The sequence below is a fragment of the Motacilla alba genome, chromosome 4 (assembly GCF_015832195.1).
Source record: "Motacilla alba alba isolate MOTALB_02 chromosome 4, Motacilla_alba_V1.0_pri, whole genome shotgun sequence".
NCBI classification, from domain to species: Eukaryota; Metazoa; Chordata; class Aves; order Passeriformes; family Motacillidae; genus Motacilla; species Motacilla alba.
The window spans coordinates 3915750-3933391 of NC_052019.1; the positions used below are offsets into that span (position 1 = coordinate 3915750).

Sequence of the window (17642 nt, forward strand, 5' to 3'; positions counted from 1 at the left end):
TCTCCCAAGAATCCAATGAAGGTGCTTGATATCACCTCCTCTGAGCAGAGTCACTGTTGTCATCTCTTGCTTCAGATTATGCAAAGTCACACCTAATTATAAGGGTGTGTTACTAGAAATTCCCAGCTTATTCTCTGGCATAGATGGAGTGAGGAGATGAACTGCTCATGCCCAGGTTTTGTGCTATCTACAAAGGCCATTTGCTGTTGGCTTTTCAATGTGATTTTTTTTCCCTAGCTTACTTAGGCAAAATGAGCCAAATATAATAAACATTTATGGGAGAGTGTAAATTCACCTTCAGAAAATTGCCCAACTGTTTATTAGAGAATCTACAAAATATTTGACTGCTCTCCCTTTTGCATTCATTTTAATTACAATTTCATTATGATAAAACTTAGTGTGATATTTGAAATTAATGTGAGTGGTTTTCAAGGAATTACAGGTTGGGACACACAGCAGAGGTAAGAAAGATGGTGCAGCCCAGTCCTACTAAAGATAAATATCACACAGATTTTTATTGTTATGTGACAATATCACAGAAGAGCTTTTGTTTTACAGCCTGGATAAAGGTAGATATCCATTTTTTAATATAGTGACATTTGCCCAATTGAGTAAGCTTTGCTGTGAGGAAGAGTGCAATTGAACCAGGTGTATTTTTAACCTGAATTCCAGAAAACCACATCCTGGAAGACGTGAACAAGTGTGTGATTGCCCTGCAAGAGGGGGACGTGGACACGCTGGACAGGACCGCGGGCGCCATCCGGGGCCGCGCAGCCAGAGTCATCCACATCATCAACGCAGAGATGGAGAACTATGAGACTGGGGTGTACACTGAGAAGGTGCTGGAAGCTACCAAACTGCTCTCTGAAACTGGTGAGTTTGGTGAAATGCTGAAAGAATTCCTGAAATACTCTTATTTAGTCATTTAAAACTTTCAGTTGCTTCTCTGAGATCTGCGACTCCGAGGGAAATCTGTTCTTGAAAGCAAGATACAAACAAATAAATTCCTGGCTGGGAGTGTGTTTTTATTTTCTACTCAGTGCTGTTGCAGAAGTCATACTGACAGGAGCCCTGTAAGAGAAGAGATTCAGTAACACATCAAGACTGGGCCACTACATCAAAGTTTCTATGATTTGAATAAATAATACACAGCCTTTTCTTCTGAGTTGATTGATTATGTATTATACATCTTCAGAAAATCACTGCAAACATTACTCTTTGGTCTGTGCGGGTGAATGTACTTGGTGATGACTGAAGTGTTGCTAAACAAAACAACTTTTCATTGAAAAATACATATAAGCAACTGAAAATGCACCACCTGATTGAAAAAATATAAAAGTCTGCTAGATTGTATAAAAATACATAGATTATATAAAAGTAGAAAAGTCTGCAAGATTGATAGAGTGAGAAGAAATATTCTTTTTTTCTTGTTTCAATCTGTTTTTGCCTTGCCAGAGCAGGGATTGGATTCATCTCAGTGTAGGTGATTAGGTCTGTGCTGGTCATTTTAAAGCCCTTTATATCAGTGCTCTCAGTAATTCAGTGCAGGCAGCGCTGCCAAGTGCTCTCATCTGAAAGCAGTGGCTTTGGGTGCTTTGGGGTGAATCATGCTCCAAATTTCATTGACTTCACAGACTGGGTCTCCACACACTGATCTGGTCCCCTGGTAGGATAGAGGTGCACGAATTGTGAGTGTCTGGAAGAGTCTGAGCTGATCCTCCCCTGCCTCGTTGCACTTATTCATCTGAGGTTAAAACCATCAAGATTATTTTAGAAGGAACAAATGAAAATTGCCCCACTTCAGGACACATCAAATGTGACTTTTGGACCAAAAGCCCAGGAACTGCCATGTGAGATGGAAAAGCAAAAACTGTTCTAGCTCTGCAGTCTCTGTGTTCACTTTGAGAACAGGAATCAAAAAAATAAGCTAAAAACTGATTTGGGGACGATTAATATTACTTGTTGTATTGTAGCCCCCAGCTTAATGTCAGCCTATTTTTACTACCCAACAAGAGATCAGTGGAATAAGTACTGTAAATTTAGCTCCTTTTAAAAAGTTTATGAGCTGGTTTTATGAATTCACAGAAGGAAAATAATCTTGCCCGTTTGACATGGTAAAATGTTGTGTTGCACTCTTCTGTTAAAGTTGTATTTTGGTTGAGGAGGGGCTATGAAGAATTCTTCTTACCATAAGGATTTCTATATTAAACAAAATAAAATGTATGTCCAAGCTTTATATTTAGCTAAAAATTTGTCACCCAATATTCTATAAATTTTCTTATTAAAAATATTTCAGTGGGCAGGTAAAAAAAGCCGTTATATAGATCAATAATATGCACAGAAATTACTTATATTCAATTTTTAACTAACTTTTTGATATAATTTGAATTATAACCAAGTGTTTTAAACTCTGGACTGAGTGCATCTTGACAACATCAATGTGTTAATGTTGGGATTCAATAGTTAAGAACAAGTCCCTGTTCCTCCAAGTCAAAGTTTTTACTTTTTTTTATTTTATAAAGTATAAATAAACTTGTGAGTATTAAAAAAAATAAAATATTATGTTTACAATATTAAGAACTTTATCTCATGTACAAGTTGTGTAGCAGCAGTTCAGGGGACAGAATGGACCAAAATTCAATGAAGCTGATGAAGCTTAAACAATTTCTTCCAATTGTGAATGTCATTAATGTTGGAGCACAATTTCTGCAGCTTTTCAGACCATTTACAAAGGCATTGATTATGATTTCTGTATGATTAAAAGAAGTAGAAATAACTGTGCCTTAGAGTAAAGTGGTTAAAATGGAATTTAGTCCCCCTGTGCCGTTCTGGAATCACCATTCCTGGAAGTCTTCCAAAACCCCGTGGGTGTGGCACTTGCGGGCAGGGTACAGTGAACACAGTGGTGCTGGGGCAATGGCTGGACTCGATGGTCTGAGAGGTGTTTTCCAACCTCAGTGACTCCATGATCTGGGTACCTATGGATCCATGCATTTATTTCTATGTTCTTTCAGTTCCTCACCTCGAGTTCCTGCCCAGATTTTATTGAATGCTCAGGAACAATGGCAGTGATTGATTTGGATTGATTTGGAATCAGGTTCCACCCACAGATACGTACATCAAAATCTCTATGAGAAGCACAATCATGAACATCTCACTGTTTTCACTTTTACTCCTTCCTTTTTTTTTGTTTGTTTGGTTTTTTTTCCTTTAACTGACATCAATTTAATTTTAAATGAATTGCTTTTTGAAGCTAGGCAAAATTTAGTTAAATGATGATGGAAAAGAATGGAAAAGAAATAAGCAGATTATCTTTCTCTAATAATAATTATTTGCTTCTAATTGTCCACTCAGAAAAGGAAAGTCTCTGTTAAGCCTCTTCTTCCACAGATTTCACCGTGGTCTGTGAGTATTGGGTTGGATTCACAGTGGAGAAATTTGGATATGGTGTTTTGGAAAGACAATCACCTTGCTAATGGTTTTGTTTTGTTTTGTTTTTTTTAAGGGGGAGAAAATTAATCTCTCATGAAAATGATGTTGATAGTTTCTGAGAAATGGAAACTGCAAACATTGCTTCAATAACCAGTCTCACCTCCAAGTTTTATTAGTTTGTTGTTCGAATTTTCAGCCATTGGAATATATGGGGGGAGGTTTTTAGTGTTTCAGTGCTTTGTTGCCTGTGCTTGTCTAACAAACTGCCTTTAAAGCCAAGTACTTGATAGAGGCTGGATTCTTTTCGCTGGCAGCAGTTTTAGGGAGTGACAGACTGGTTAAAGTACTTTTAAAATAGAGGACTTTCATTTTCCTTCAAAAAAAACCCACACCAAAACCCTACCTCTGGCCTGCTGATTTTCTTATAAATCCAAGAGGAAACCTATAAAACCATGGAGTCGATGGGGCTTGCTGGGAACAAACACCAAACTCATAGATTTTAGTGACTGTTACTTGTGCAGGAGTAAACCAGACCTTCAAGGTTCATTTTTTTGTTGTTGTTGTTGTTGATTGGTTGGCTTTGAGGTGGCTTTTCGTTGTTTCTTTGTGGGGTTTTTTTTGTTTGGTTGAGTTATTTTAGGGTGCCTCTGATAAGTGTTATATTGGTATTCAGATTTGGAGGAAGATGTGAAATCATTCTGTTACAAGTTGTCCATGGCGGGGGAAAAAGGAGAGAAGGGTGGAAAGGAAAGGAGAAGAAAGAAAAAGTTAAAAGCAAGGATAAAGGCAAAAGGAAAGGGAAAGAAGTAAGAGGAAATTAGAGCAGAATTGCTCTTTGAATATTGAGGTCCCTCATCCTTCTCAGTACCCAGAGTGACCAAGGCCAGCTGAGACTTTCCCATTGCCTTCAGTGAGGAGGAGACTGAAGAGTACTCAGCAGCTGCTTCAAAAGATATAAAAAGTGAAGGCAAGAAGCGTGTGCTTCTAAACAAATAAAAATAATTGTCCCAAGAAAGAAATTAAGGAGTAGGCAATGAGGCCGGATCCTATTTTCCAAGATTTTTGAGGTTCAGGAAGGAGAAAAAGCCATGATATTCTTTAAAGGTCAAGAGAGTTGGATTTAAGCTTGGAAAACTGGATTAGAAATTGCAGGTTTGTGATGAAAGGAAGGGAATGGGAAATGAAAGAGATAAGAGCAGAACAAGTAGGACTGGAACTGCCTGGGAAAGGCTGTGAAAACTTCCCAACAATTTTTTTTTTTTTTTTTTTTTTTTTTTTTTTTTTTTTTTTTTTTTTGCTCCAGTTTGCACTGGGCTTTCTGGAAACCATCCTGGAACAGCAAGTACCATACTACTTGGGTTACTCCTGTGAAGGACACTGGAAATTTGAAATCGTCTGATTCACACCAGAAATTGGAGTTTCAGCTTTTAGCATGTTTTAAAAATATCCCAGTAACTTTGTAACTTACTGGTTTTAAGTAGGTCACTCTGACTTCTGTTTTGACACAATTTTGTTTTATTTTGTCTTTATCAGAATGAACTGAAGTTGAAAATCAGCACTACTGGCAATTCAGCAATAAGGCTGTGAGAGTTTTATCAGTGTGAGTAGGGCAAACTTTAAAGATATTTATCTCTAGCAAAAGGCAGCTCAGTGATGTTATCAAACCTAATACTAAAATGTGGGAAAGATGGATTTTTCAGCAATGATATGAAGGGAAACAAAATGTAGAAGCAAGAAGATGAATTTAAGCATAGCTGTAATAAAAAAAACCCCATATTGAATCTGAGGGAGAGCTAAAAGATGTGAAATGGAGCCTATTTAAAAAACAAATTATGTTAAATTCATATTTTATGGGACTTCAGGTAGTTGTAGTAAAACTTATGGGTACCATCATCCTGAGTACATGAAATCACTTATCCAGGAGTTCTGATCAAATTATGACTTTTATTCTGCAAAGTACTGCAGCATTTTCTTTAAACTGAAATGCAAAGGTCAAGGTGCCACCAACAAAAAAAACCAACAACAACAACAAAAAAAAAAAAAAAAAAAAAAAAAAGGAAAAAAGTAAGGCATGATTAAAGAAAAGGTATTTTATAAAAGGACCAAAGAACACCCAAGATTGTGTTCCACTACTGCTTGGTTTGATCCAAAGAATTTTTAACCAGAGAAACTCTGATCAATATACAGAGGGATACGCTAAGAAATCATATAAAATGCATTATAAAGCAATTAAATGAGACAGATGAATAAATCACCACTGTAGTTCAAAGCTGAAAAGTTAGTTCTTCTTCTCTCCACTTTTAAACATGGAATAGAGTGCTTAAGGAGAATCTAACATAATTAATCTAAATTTTCAAAGGCTTTTCCTAACATGCTGCACCCAAAGCTGTTTGGGAAACAGGTAACCATGGGGTGAATGTTAAAGCCTTGGATGGATTAAGAGCTGGTGACAAGGCAAAGCACACCTGATCATTTCTCAGCAAGCAGAAAGGGGAATCTTGTGTCACTTCAGGGCCAGCGCCATGGTTGGTGTACGGTGAATTCATTAACAGGTGAATAGGCAGCAGCAAAGTTTGCCAAAAAGAAAATGCTGTTTGGGTTGGTTGGGAGAGAAAAACAAGTCTAAAAGATAATTTTATTTAATTCCTCAGGTAAATGGAACAATTAAATCTATATTATCCTGAATACTCTAAGGAGATATTTGCACTTTGTTCTCCACAGCCTAAAGATCTTCCAGAAATGGAAGAAGGTCAAGATAAGGATTATATAATCAAAGAAAATTCAAGATTTAGCTGTGAATTAACTCAGTGAGAGTTTAAAAAATACCAGAGTAATCCATTTTGGATGTGCCAGCCACTTTGTATAATGAATAGTGTGTTAATATAATAGAAATGCCCATTTTCATAAACCAGTATTATTTAGTCACTGTTCAAATCTGTTCTCAAAAACATTTCGTGCTCTTAAAAGCCATTTTTTTAAAAATAAGTAGGGTGCTGGTGGAAGTAGGAAGAAATTTACCAGGTGTGGAAAATATAGGCAGCAAAATGGAGTCAATATCCATCCACCAACACCAACAGAATGTTTTGTGAATACAAGTGTGAATTGTACAATAATGTTTTAAAATAAAAGCACTGGTATTCCTTGCATCCCCTTGCCTACACACACCTACACATTGATATACACAAACTTCTAGCTAAGCCAGGAAGGGTGGTTTGCTTTTTACATAACCTACTTGGTATCCAACAGCATGAGACTGAAGAGCTTGCTTTCATTTGAAATATTACCCTGAAGGGTGTTCTGTTTGGCAGGAATAATATTTTGGGGGTGCTCGCTGTGTGTAGTCCTGCACAGGTAGAGGGGAGAGTGAGACTGAAAATGGTGAGACACAAATGTCCCTGCAGCTGACATTCGTCACCCTTCTCTGTCCACTTTGGGACACATCTGTCCTTCATCAGTGGCCTCCTGTGCTGGCCAGGAGGCAAACAGCACTTACCTGGCTTCTGCCCTGACATTTATCTTTCTATCAATGCAGTTCAGTCAGGACAAAGTTTGAAGGTGAGCTTTTTGTTTGTGTGTCCCTGTCTCCCAACACGTGGTGCCATAACTACAGAAATGCCATTGATTTCTGTAATGTCCATCTCACCTGGGCTGCACATGAGCAAATCCATTTCTTCCATTCCCATGTCAATCTGCTGGGTTGCATAAACCCACAGATAAAGTTGGAGCCTTCTGGGAAGTGCCAGAAAACTTAACACAAGTGGGCCACGTGGTCAGGACTTGGCCATAAATTCAAGGAAGCCTGAGAACTTTGTTTTTATGGGCCGTGGCTAGATCAGTGTTTGGCAGTGAAGGCTGATTCTTCCTGAAAGTCTTGTGTTCGCTGCAAACTGCTATAGGGTGTGGATATTCATTATTCATTATTTTACAGCTGTCATACAGCTGATATTCATTATTTTACAGCTGACTTTTAACCATTTCACCCGTGTGAGACACACAGGGTTTGATAGCCAAAACAGAGCTGGGGAAGGGGCTGGAGCACCAGGAGCAGCTGAGAGAGCTGGGAAAGGGGCTCAGCCTGGAGAAAAGGAGGCTCAGGGGGGACCTTGTGGCTCTGCACCACTCCTGACAGGAGGGGACAGCCGGGGAGGTCGGGCTCTGCTCCCAGGGAACAGGGACAGGATGAGGGGAAACTGCCTCAAGCTGTGCCACAGCAAGTTTAGATTGGATATCAGGGAAGTTTTCTTCACCCAAAGGCTTGTCCAGCCCTGGGCAGTTTGAGTCCCTATCCCTGGAGGGATTTAAAAGCTGTGTGGATGTGGCACTTGGGGACATGGGTCAGTGGTGGCCTTGGAAGGGCTGGGTTGAGGGTTGGACTCCATGATCTGAGGGATCTTTTCCAACTCAAACGGTGATATGTTATATAATGTTTCGGTAGACTTTTATAAAGCTTTTTCTTTTCAATTAGCAATATAATAGTCATGACTGAAATGTAAATTATATGAGACCAGGACTTAAAAACATTCTGTGAAGTATTTAGAACCTTCTGATAAGGAATGTACAGTTCTTTTAGAAACAGACTTTGACAAACACTTTGAGCTAAATAAGGTATCATATTTCATTCCTTATTCATCTGTCAAACGAAACAGAGAAACTGTGCTGTCTTTGACAGAGGATGTCAGATATCCCTTAGGAATGATCTTTTAAATACCTGTTTTAAATACTTGAATTTCCCAGTAGACTGCATTCTTTCTTCAGTTAAGTAAATTCAAAAATTAAAACAAAACAAAGAGAAAACAAAAAATGAGCCACACAAACACAAAAGCCAACAGAAGAAATTTCATCCAGAGTCCTGAAATTTTTAAGCTGTAACTTTGTGAATGTTTAATACTAAAAGCTCTTAAATCTGGATAATGGCTGAGATTTTTTTTTTTCCTAAGAGCATTTTTTTTGTAGTGTAATGGATCATTCATAGTTTTTTTTTTCTTTTTAGTCTCCCCTGATAACCTTAAAATCCTGCCTGTCATTCTAGATAATTTTCTTGATTTATGTGACACAAACAACTATGATGTTTAGAACAAGCACAGACATTTTCAGAGAGCCTCAAACTTTTAGCAATGTAGCAGTCCAAACCTTTAGACTGCCATGTCACCCTTGAATCATCTTACCTACAACTGACCAGATTTTTATAGCCATTTAAGGGCTATGTAGATAAGCTGATTGGCACTTTAAACGATGTGTCTCTATCAACATGGCATAAGGAAAATCAGTTTTCTTAAGGATGGATACAAATGCTTAAACAAATACAGAGGTATGAGGGCCAGCCAGCGGGCACAGCTGGTGCAGTGGGTACAGGAGAGCAGTCACTTCTCTGCTGCTCAAATATCTGATTTGTCTGAGAACAGTCTGGCTCTAGGGAACAACCCCAGGTCTTTGAGAAGGGTGCTTCCCTTGGATCCAAGTCCCTGGATTATAAAAAGACTCAAGGAGGTGCTCGCCTTTTCAAAATGAAGCTCCAAGAAATAGCTTTGCTGGTGCTTTTCAAAAATTGTCCTCTGGCCAGAAAAATGAGATGAGACCCCTGGGAACCCTTCAGTTCCAGTGAGATTGGGGTGGAAAAGAGCCACTTGGTGCTCAGCCTGATTCAGAGCCAAAAGTGTGCCAGGATTTGGTACAATCTGGTTGATTTATGCCTAAATTTGGTTGTCTAAAGCAGACATCTGGTCTGAGCCAAACACCTCCCTCTCTGTTCAGTGGGCAGAGGGAAAGCAGAATTTTATCCAGTAGAACCTGAGTCTTTTAAAGTAGGATAGGTGTGATTAATTTTCTCATGGAAGCATCTACTGTTCTCTGTCTGGTATAAGGAAAGAGATTTAAAACTTTCAGTTGTATGATGTAAGACAAAACCAGAAAAATTTCCTCACTCCCATTGATGCTACTAAGAATTAGAAACCCATGCACCTGAAGGGTTCTTGACCTTTATTGCTTTTTTTGTGTCTTAATTATCCCTTTCCACATTTCTGAAGATTCATATCTACTTAAGATTCTGAAGAATTCAAGTTCCTAAATAATAAGGCCATAAAAGTGCAATAAATCAGCAAGGCATTCATTTAATCTTGCATATTAATGAAACTTTTTGTTCTAATGCTACAAACAGGAACGCCCAAACATTTTTTAATTTCTATCTCAATAATTTTATTATGTAACCTAGCATTTCTCTGTCTATCAGGTATCTTATTGTTCCCATATCACTAAACAAAATTTGCAGTGATGTTTCTAAGTGCAAAAATTGCAGTACAAACTGATTGCCATAGGAGAAAAAGTCAGCAGGAAACATATTTTTAGGAAACAGGTAATTACTTGATAACTTTAATTTGTAGGAGAGATGGGTGGGTGGGAGAAAAACAAGAGCTTTAGAGAAAATATTTTCTTTGTGGAAGAGAGGGGTTGACAAAAAAACATACAAGTTTGATCAAGGCATGAATTTACACAGGATGATATGATGGATTTCTATTCTGCATCGGCCAAAAAAAAAGTATAGTTCAGAAGAATTAATCAATTGATAAAATGGAAGTAATTTCAACTTTTCTGATTCCAATTTTTTCTCCAGCAGCCGTTCAACCTAGATTTTGTTGTCATTGGTCTTGCTTTCAGTGCCATTGGAAACTCATCCACAGAAAGGCTTTCAGATATTTATTTTGTTGGAATGACAAAGTCAGTGAATTAGAAGTGTTGCTATTAACTTGGGACCTGATTCTGTCAACATTTATGCAGGTGCCTAATTAATTCATGTAGTTAGGCTGAGAGATTTTAATGGACCACATTTTTCAGTCTAAGCATATGTGTGACTGTTTTCAAGGCCACAGCTCAAACTAAGAAACCCTTGTTTAATTTTTCCCAAGAAGTATTGACTCGCTTCTGAATCTAAAATTTACAGCCAATTTCTCTGTGTATAATAAATTAATTGTTATCTGATACATTTGCAAGTTTTAACTCCAGATTCAAATGCACTTTGCCGGAATTTTACTTGTGGTTCTTTCCCTTTGGCACAGGAATATCCTTCTTTGCCTTCTTTGTGTGGTAAATAATAAAGAAGAAAGACTGGAGGTTTTTTAGTTTTTTTTTTCATGGAGCTCAAGAACCTTAACTGGAGAATAATACATTTCTCCACTCTGTTTTCTATTTTCTAAAACTTCACTGCATTAAATGACAACATATGCTTGGAGAAGCAATAAGTAATAGCCCCCTATTAAAGGTGTTTTTTCTTGTTTGTCCAATCAAAAGTGAGCACTGATGTAATAACACCATTGGCAAGCAAGCAATTCATAAAGCAGTTTCATATCTATTCCCATTTTGAAACAGAAGATAATGTTTACGTGTCATATTTTAAATTAGGGACTAAATTATAGCCAGGTCTGCAAAATCAGAACTGGTCAGAGAAGCTTCCACACCCAGTGGAGGTAATAAATGTGGTCAGGAATGAATACCTCGTGTTCAGGAATATGAATAAACTGTAACTTTCCACCTTACAACCATTTAATTTAAATTTCCTTTATTTTGTTCTAAGTCACATGTGGCCTTGACAAATCCAGCTGTGTCACATTTACTTCCCCCCATCACTGCACTGTCAAGGGAGATATTCAAAAAGCTTGATGCAACTTATTGCCACAAATCTGTTGCCTGTCCAGCTTCTGCTGATTATGTACAGATAATTAAATGTTAATTGCTCCATGTCAAGTTTAATTTTATTTCTGGGTTCTGAAACTATGTTGAATATAGTATAAATCTTCCTTTCTTTTTTTCTCTACCTTTTCATGAACTTTTATATACGGAATTTATACCTTTATCTAAAATAGACAAGTGCTTCTTTTTTTTTTTTTTTTCCCCAAATCCCTGGAATTTTCACCATTAATGTTTTTCTTGAGTTCTCCAAAAATGGTTCAGAAGTTGCTTTGATTTTTTTTCTTAAAAACTACAGGGTAAATTGTACTATACTCTGTAAACTTGAACACATCTGTAAAAGATAAATTTCCTTATGCTTATGTAGATCTTCTTCAAACTGCCTATTCCTAATTCAGGCCTGTTGCACCTACTATTAATCACATCAAATACTTGACCACCTCTGCTAGTTAAAAAATTTTAGACAGAAATTTAAGGTTAAATTTAATTTAACCCTAAATATTAGGGTTCTTTACCTCCTTTTTTTTTGTTGTTTTCATTATTGCATCTCTAGTGTTACTTGTTTTATCCCAACAACTCAGAATAATTTCTCTTTTATTCTTTAGGTTTACTTGTTTAGATTGTATTTTTAATGATTGCTTTTTGATATTCAGGCTTGAGACTTCCTTATGCAATCATATTAGTCTCCTACTACACTTTCAAGTGTTCAATTAATTAAGGTAATTTGATATATGCATTTATTAAATACTCTTTCCAAAACTTTCATCTCTCTTAAACTCCTTTTCTAATTAAAATGTTTCCCCTCTGCCTGGCAATGTTTTGTTAATGTTTACTTCTTTAAAGTCTATTGTTGCTGTCACTTTTTCCTGTTTCTCCAGTGTATCCCAGGAACTTACTGAACATTATCTGCATGGAAAATACAAATCTGTTCTTTCATCTGTCTATTTGAACAGATATATATATATACACACATATATACATAGTGATGTATAAACTAGATTTGAATCGCTGTATCCCTTTAAAGGTTCCCTCATTTGCATCCAATGCGTAATATTTAAATGCCAGAAACAGAAAGTTTGAGCTCGTGGTTGCTGCCACTTCTTCAAAATGTAAAATATTCTTAAATCATGCTTTTTTTGTGGTTTTACTTTAAACCAGATACTGTGAAACAAATTTAAGAACATTTAGTCAAGAAGAAAATATCATTTCCTATCACAGTAGAAGTTCCTGGGAAAGAATGTCTTTGCTCTTGATGAAAAATCACTGGAAATTCCCCTTTGTATTCATCAGTTGGGTTCAGGTTACCAATATGTGTATTAAAAATAGGGTTTTGGGAAAAGATGGGCAAGAAAGGTAGTATTTTAGCAACAAAAAAAAATCAATAACTGTTGTGGGAATCATCATTTCCTGTTCTTCTAATTATATTGCCAAAATAGTAAAGTCGGTGATACATGATCTGGATGCCTAAATGCTAGAATAAAAGTGCTGTGAATATGATGAAAAGATGGCTATCTAGAAATCTTAAACTTGACCCTAGTTCTTTAGATTCTTAAAAATTAATCCAACTGCATCTTTTTATCCAGGTTTCTAATGCAACATTGATTATGTTTGTCCTCCATGAGCACAGTCCTCCAATATTATGCTAAAATTATGAAAAGGAGTGAAAAAGTACAGGAATGTAGGTGCAGTATAGTCAGTGGTACCTGATGTTCATGTTTTTAGGGTTTCAGTTGTTAGAGGACTGGGGAAGAGTTATTTTCCTGCAAACATGATGTGCAGAATTATGCCTTCAAAGGAATCCTCTATGAAATTTGAAGAAAAATCTCTTGCTACTTCAAGCAATGGTCTAAAACCATTTACAAAAGTCAATAATAGCTTTAGATTGTTTGTTAAATAAGTTCATACCACAGTTTATAGTATTTTTAGCTGATATCTATGGCTATGTTTTGTGTTATATACATGGTGGTAGCGAAGAAACAGAAGATTCATTTAGGTGTCTTCACAAAAGTATATCCTTGATTTTGCATTTTGTCCCTCTTAAAATTAACATCATTTACTATGAGCTAGAGTGTAAATTATCTAAACTAGCAGGCATAATGGCTACAGTTTGCTCTGATCACTTGATACAATTATTTGCTGTGCTCTTTACAGGTTGTAAAGCTCTTAAGTGAACTTCACTGCCTGTTCAGGTATCTTGAAGCCTTTTAAAAGTTAATAAATCACAGTTTTTTTAGGAGGTTTTCTATTCTTTGTTTCACAATTGGGAGAGACTATAGGGATGGTTGTTTCCATGCTGTCAGATAAAGCACCAGAGCCGCCCATGTGCAGGGTGGGTACAAACCCATCCATGAGCCTCCCTGTGCCTGGGAATTTCCAAGACAGCATGTGCCGTGCCTCCTGGAAACCATCCATGCCCCAGAGCAGCAGAAAAAGTGTTCAGGAGAGAACACTCATCTAATCCTGCTGCCTCTCCTTGTGTTTAACCCAGTGATGCCACGTTTTGCTGAGCAAGTGGAGGTGGCCATTGAAGCCCTGAGTGCCAACGTGCCCCAGCCCTTCGAGGAGAACGAGTTCATCGACGCCTCCCGCCTGGTCTACGACGGAGTCCGGGACATCAGGAAAGCTGTCCTGATGATCAGGGTATGTAAAGCACCTGGGCACTGAAAAGCTGTGACACATAAACTTTAAGGAATTTAGAGATTTTAGAGGAGCTGAGATTTTAGTTAGAGATAAGCTTTATTGGAGTTAATTAAAATAAATGGGTAGGCCTTGATGAAGTTAAGAGTTAGTAGTTAACTAATAATTGATTGCTTGTCAACACAATATTGTTAGCTGGGTTTATAATGGAGAATATAGAAACTGATAAATCGCTTTTAGGAACATAAGACAATTGTGGGCCTCTATTTTGAAACCCATTGAAAACGGGGCGTAGGAGTTCTACCAAAGGTTCATTTGTCATGTTTGCATTGAAAAGGTAGAAAGGTCAGAACGAGGAAGACTTCATTTACTTCCTCATTTTGGGATCCCTCCCCATGAAAGGGACCACGGACCCATTTCAAGGAACAAACTATGCATGCTTAATAGCTTTTGAACTAATTACTATACAAAGTGGGGAATGGATGTACCAAAGTTATGAATATGTATTTGTATTTTGAGTATTCAGTACTTGTACAGATAAAAGGACTCTGTAATCACCTGTAAATTGTGGTGTGTATTGGGGAGTTATCCTGCACACTGCCTGGCATCATAACAAACATACACTTTCTAACTTTAAGTGTAGAGAGTTTTTGTCTGTCACAGTTGGATATCAGTACTAGATCGATATCCATATTTTTTAATCAATCAGTTGGGGTTTACAGGGAGGTGTCATGGATAAGATGAATGCAAAAGCTCCTCGTGTTGTAATAAGCCAGAAAATCTTGACATTGAACATGCATGAAATAGAAGTATATACGACAACAAAAGAATTAGTAAATAAAGAGATGAGGTTATTTAGTGGATAAATCACAATTAGTATGTTAATCAGCTAGAAGATTTAATCACAACTGCCAATAGATGCAAACTCCCATTACTGTTTCCATAGTAATAGCATTAATTTGCCAAGCTCTTCAAAGTTTGTGAATGTTTTTTGTTTATTTGGGGTTTTTTTCCCAATGTATGTGTGCTGCCTGGGATGTGAGGTATGTCTGGTTAAAATCTAAATGAATAAATCATCTTGCTGCTCCAGTGAGCTGCTGCAGGGATGGTTTTGGATGTTTACCGAGGTAAAAAATGTGTCATTTCAGTGTTGACTAACCAGTTGATTCAATTTGCTTAGACATCTTTTAATAAAATAAACAAACAAATAAAAGACACCACAGAACAACATCGTTATTGTGATAGTAGGTGTGTGTTGCTTTTCACTTTAGTCAGCAGATAAAGATTTTAAAAACAGCAAACCAAACCTGGTTTAAACATCTCTTCAGCAACTGAAATTGTTATTTGAAACCCAGATTGCCTTGAATCTGCCCTAATGAAAGCCATGTGTACATGGCTGTGGAGAAAATCACAGAGGAAACTGTTGAGGCAAATAACAGGGCTGAAACATCAACTGATCCCTTTGAGCAAACAGGTAACATGCACTTGTGCTTGCGAGTGTATTATGGCACTGATGTAAGACTTCAGGCACTTGGAACATTCCAAAATAGCTCCATTTTAGTCATCTGTCACTATGTATTAACATTTACAGAAAAAGCTTTTGACAGGCTTAATTTCATAACTGCCAAACATAAATTCCATTCTCATACCCAGTGCTCGTCCCAGGTGTCCTGAATTATAGTCATGGCTGGTGGTGGGAGCAAACCCATCCTGTTCCCTGGGTGTGCAGCATTAGAGGATTGGCAAGGAAGGGAAAGGGAAGGGGAGGGCAATCTTTACTTGAATTACTTCCCTGTGAGGGTGGTAGAGGCCTGGGACAGTTTGCCCAGAGAAGCTGAGGCTGCTCCTGAATCCCTGGAAGTGTGCAAGGCCAGGTTGCATGGGTCTTGGAGCAACCTGGGCTAGTGGCAGGGGGTGGGACTGGATGGGCTTTAAGGTCCCTGCCAACCCAAACCATTCCAGCGTTCTATGATTCTGGGAAAGGAAAGATCTTCATAGTGAAGGATCTCTGTTTTCCCTTTGATTTTCCAGTTCCTTAGTTGGTAACAGCAGTTTCCAAACTTTTCTTAGGACAAGAACTACTGCTTAGCAGACTTTAATCTTCTCCAGTCGTTTCAAACTGTGACTGTGGCACAGACTCAATCATCAGGTGGGATCTCCTACGAACCCAGGTTTTCCCATCCCCTACACAGAGTTCTATCTCCCAGCAACCCCCTATACAGCAGAGTTATCCCCAAGAGTTTGCCATGAGATGTCCATCCTGGTGAGATGTTTTTAAGTTAAAATTTTGAAATTTGAAGGCCTGATCACATTCTTTGTCACTGACTGACAGTTCTGTGTACCTGGAGAGATGATCAGCATTCAGGCTTCTCAGCCTCCTTAGGAAAATCCCAAGTTACTTTTGCCATTATATCACTACTACTTTCCACCCGTTGTATGATATGAGTTAATGAATTCTGTTTGCCCAGATTAGGAAGATTTATTTTTGCCTTCAGACAATTAACTTATTTATGGAGCTCAATGTAATACTCCTTACCCAGGCAGAGAACTAAAGCACATAAATGGACTCATTATCCATGAGAGTTAACTGGAAAAATCCACATATATAAGCTTACACAGACCAGAGTTTGCTGAATCAGAACCTTATTTGCTGTAGAAAACAAAATTAGTTTCACTTTGAGGTACTCTTTAACATTTCCATCTGAACATCTCACACGGAAATGGGATGTATAATTAAAGGGTGATGCTATAAAAGCCTTTAGAATATTTTCATCTAATAATCTGTCAAATATTATGCACCCTTTAATTCAGGTGGCAGAACTTTTTCAGAATTGCAAAAAAGGAAAAAAAATCCAATCTTGCAAACTTTTTAGAGCATCTGACACAATTATTTTCAGGCAGTGATTGTTTGTGTGCAAGCCATGAAAGATTGAATTTATCTGAGATGAGTCCCCTCATTCCAGAGAGTAAAGAAAGCCACTTTTCAAATTAATTTTGGTTGGCATTATTACTTTTAGTAAGCTGAAAGAAAGGGTGGATAGTCTCTGTTCTTCTCTTTTTCCCACAAAGGGGAGAATTTATTGTCCCTCTGGAGGAGAAAGGAGACTCATTTTTTCATTGAGGACTATTATTATTATCTATACAGAAGAAAAAGATCTCTTCCACAAGTTAAGAAGTAGTAAAATGAATTTAAGAGTATAATTATAGAACCTAGAAATAAAATAGAAAATAATAACTTCATTCCAACACCTTTCCTATCACTGTGTAGGGATGAAATTGCACTTTGTGCTTTCATAGCTGCTTATGAAATTCCCTCAGTTATTAGCCAGAAACTTTCTCTACAGGAGGACTCACAATGGCAACTTTTCTCATTCTTATGCATCTCCAAGGCCACTTTACTGTTACTTACTGGTTTTAAACATGGCCTTTGCCACTAGCAACATCTTTTTAGAGGCATCTACATCAACTGAGTATTTAGATCAACATTTGTTTAGATCAGGAGTGCACTGTTGGAGCCAACGTCCTTCTTGCCATGTTTTAATTCATGTTTCAGAGTAGACTTTAAACATCTGTGAACTTGATTCTTTGGGGGGATGCCTGGAGATGCTCTCTGCGAGCATCTTAGGACCTGAGGGAATGGCTGGAGCTGTGTCAGGGGAGGTTTAGGTTGGATATCAGGAAAAGGTTCTTCACCCAGAGGGTGGTTGGGCACTGCAACAGGGTCCCCAGGGAAGTGATCACCAGGTGTTAAGATCTGGTTATTAAAATTGTTAGAGATATGCCTCTGCCTGTGTTATGGTGCAAACAAGACCATATGCTGAAGTTGATAATATGGATTTTATTTAACAGTAGTGTGAGGTAGAGAGAGAGAGAAAGAAAAAGAGGGGCAGGGTGGG

General features: G+C 37.6%; 1 protein-coding gene across 5 annotated transcripts in view; it reads left to right on the forward strand.

The window, feature by feature from the left end:
* CTNNA2 (catenin alpha 2) overlaps window positions 1–17642 on the forward strand; it is a 464788-nt gene that overhangs the window by 404095 nt on the left and 43051 nt on the right. For all 5 annotated transcript variants that reach the window (XM_038135460.1, XM_038135463.1, XM_038135459.1 and 2 more), the window contains 2 exons: window positions 673–873; window positions 13598–13749. In XM_038135460.1, the coding sequence (XP_037991388.1) occupies window positions 673–873; window positions 13598–13749 (353 nt within the window). The remainder of the gene's footprint in view (window positions 1–672; window positions 874–13597; window positions 13750–17642) is intronic.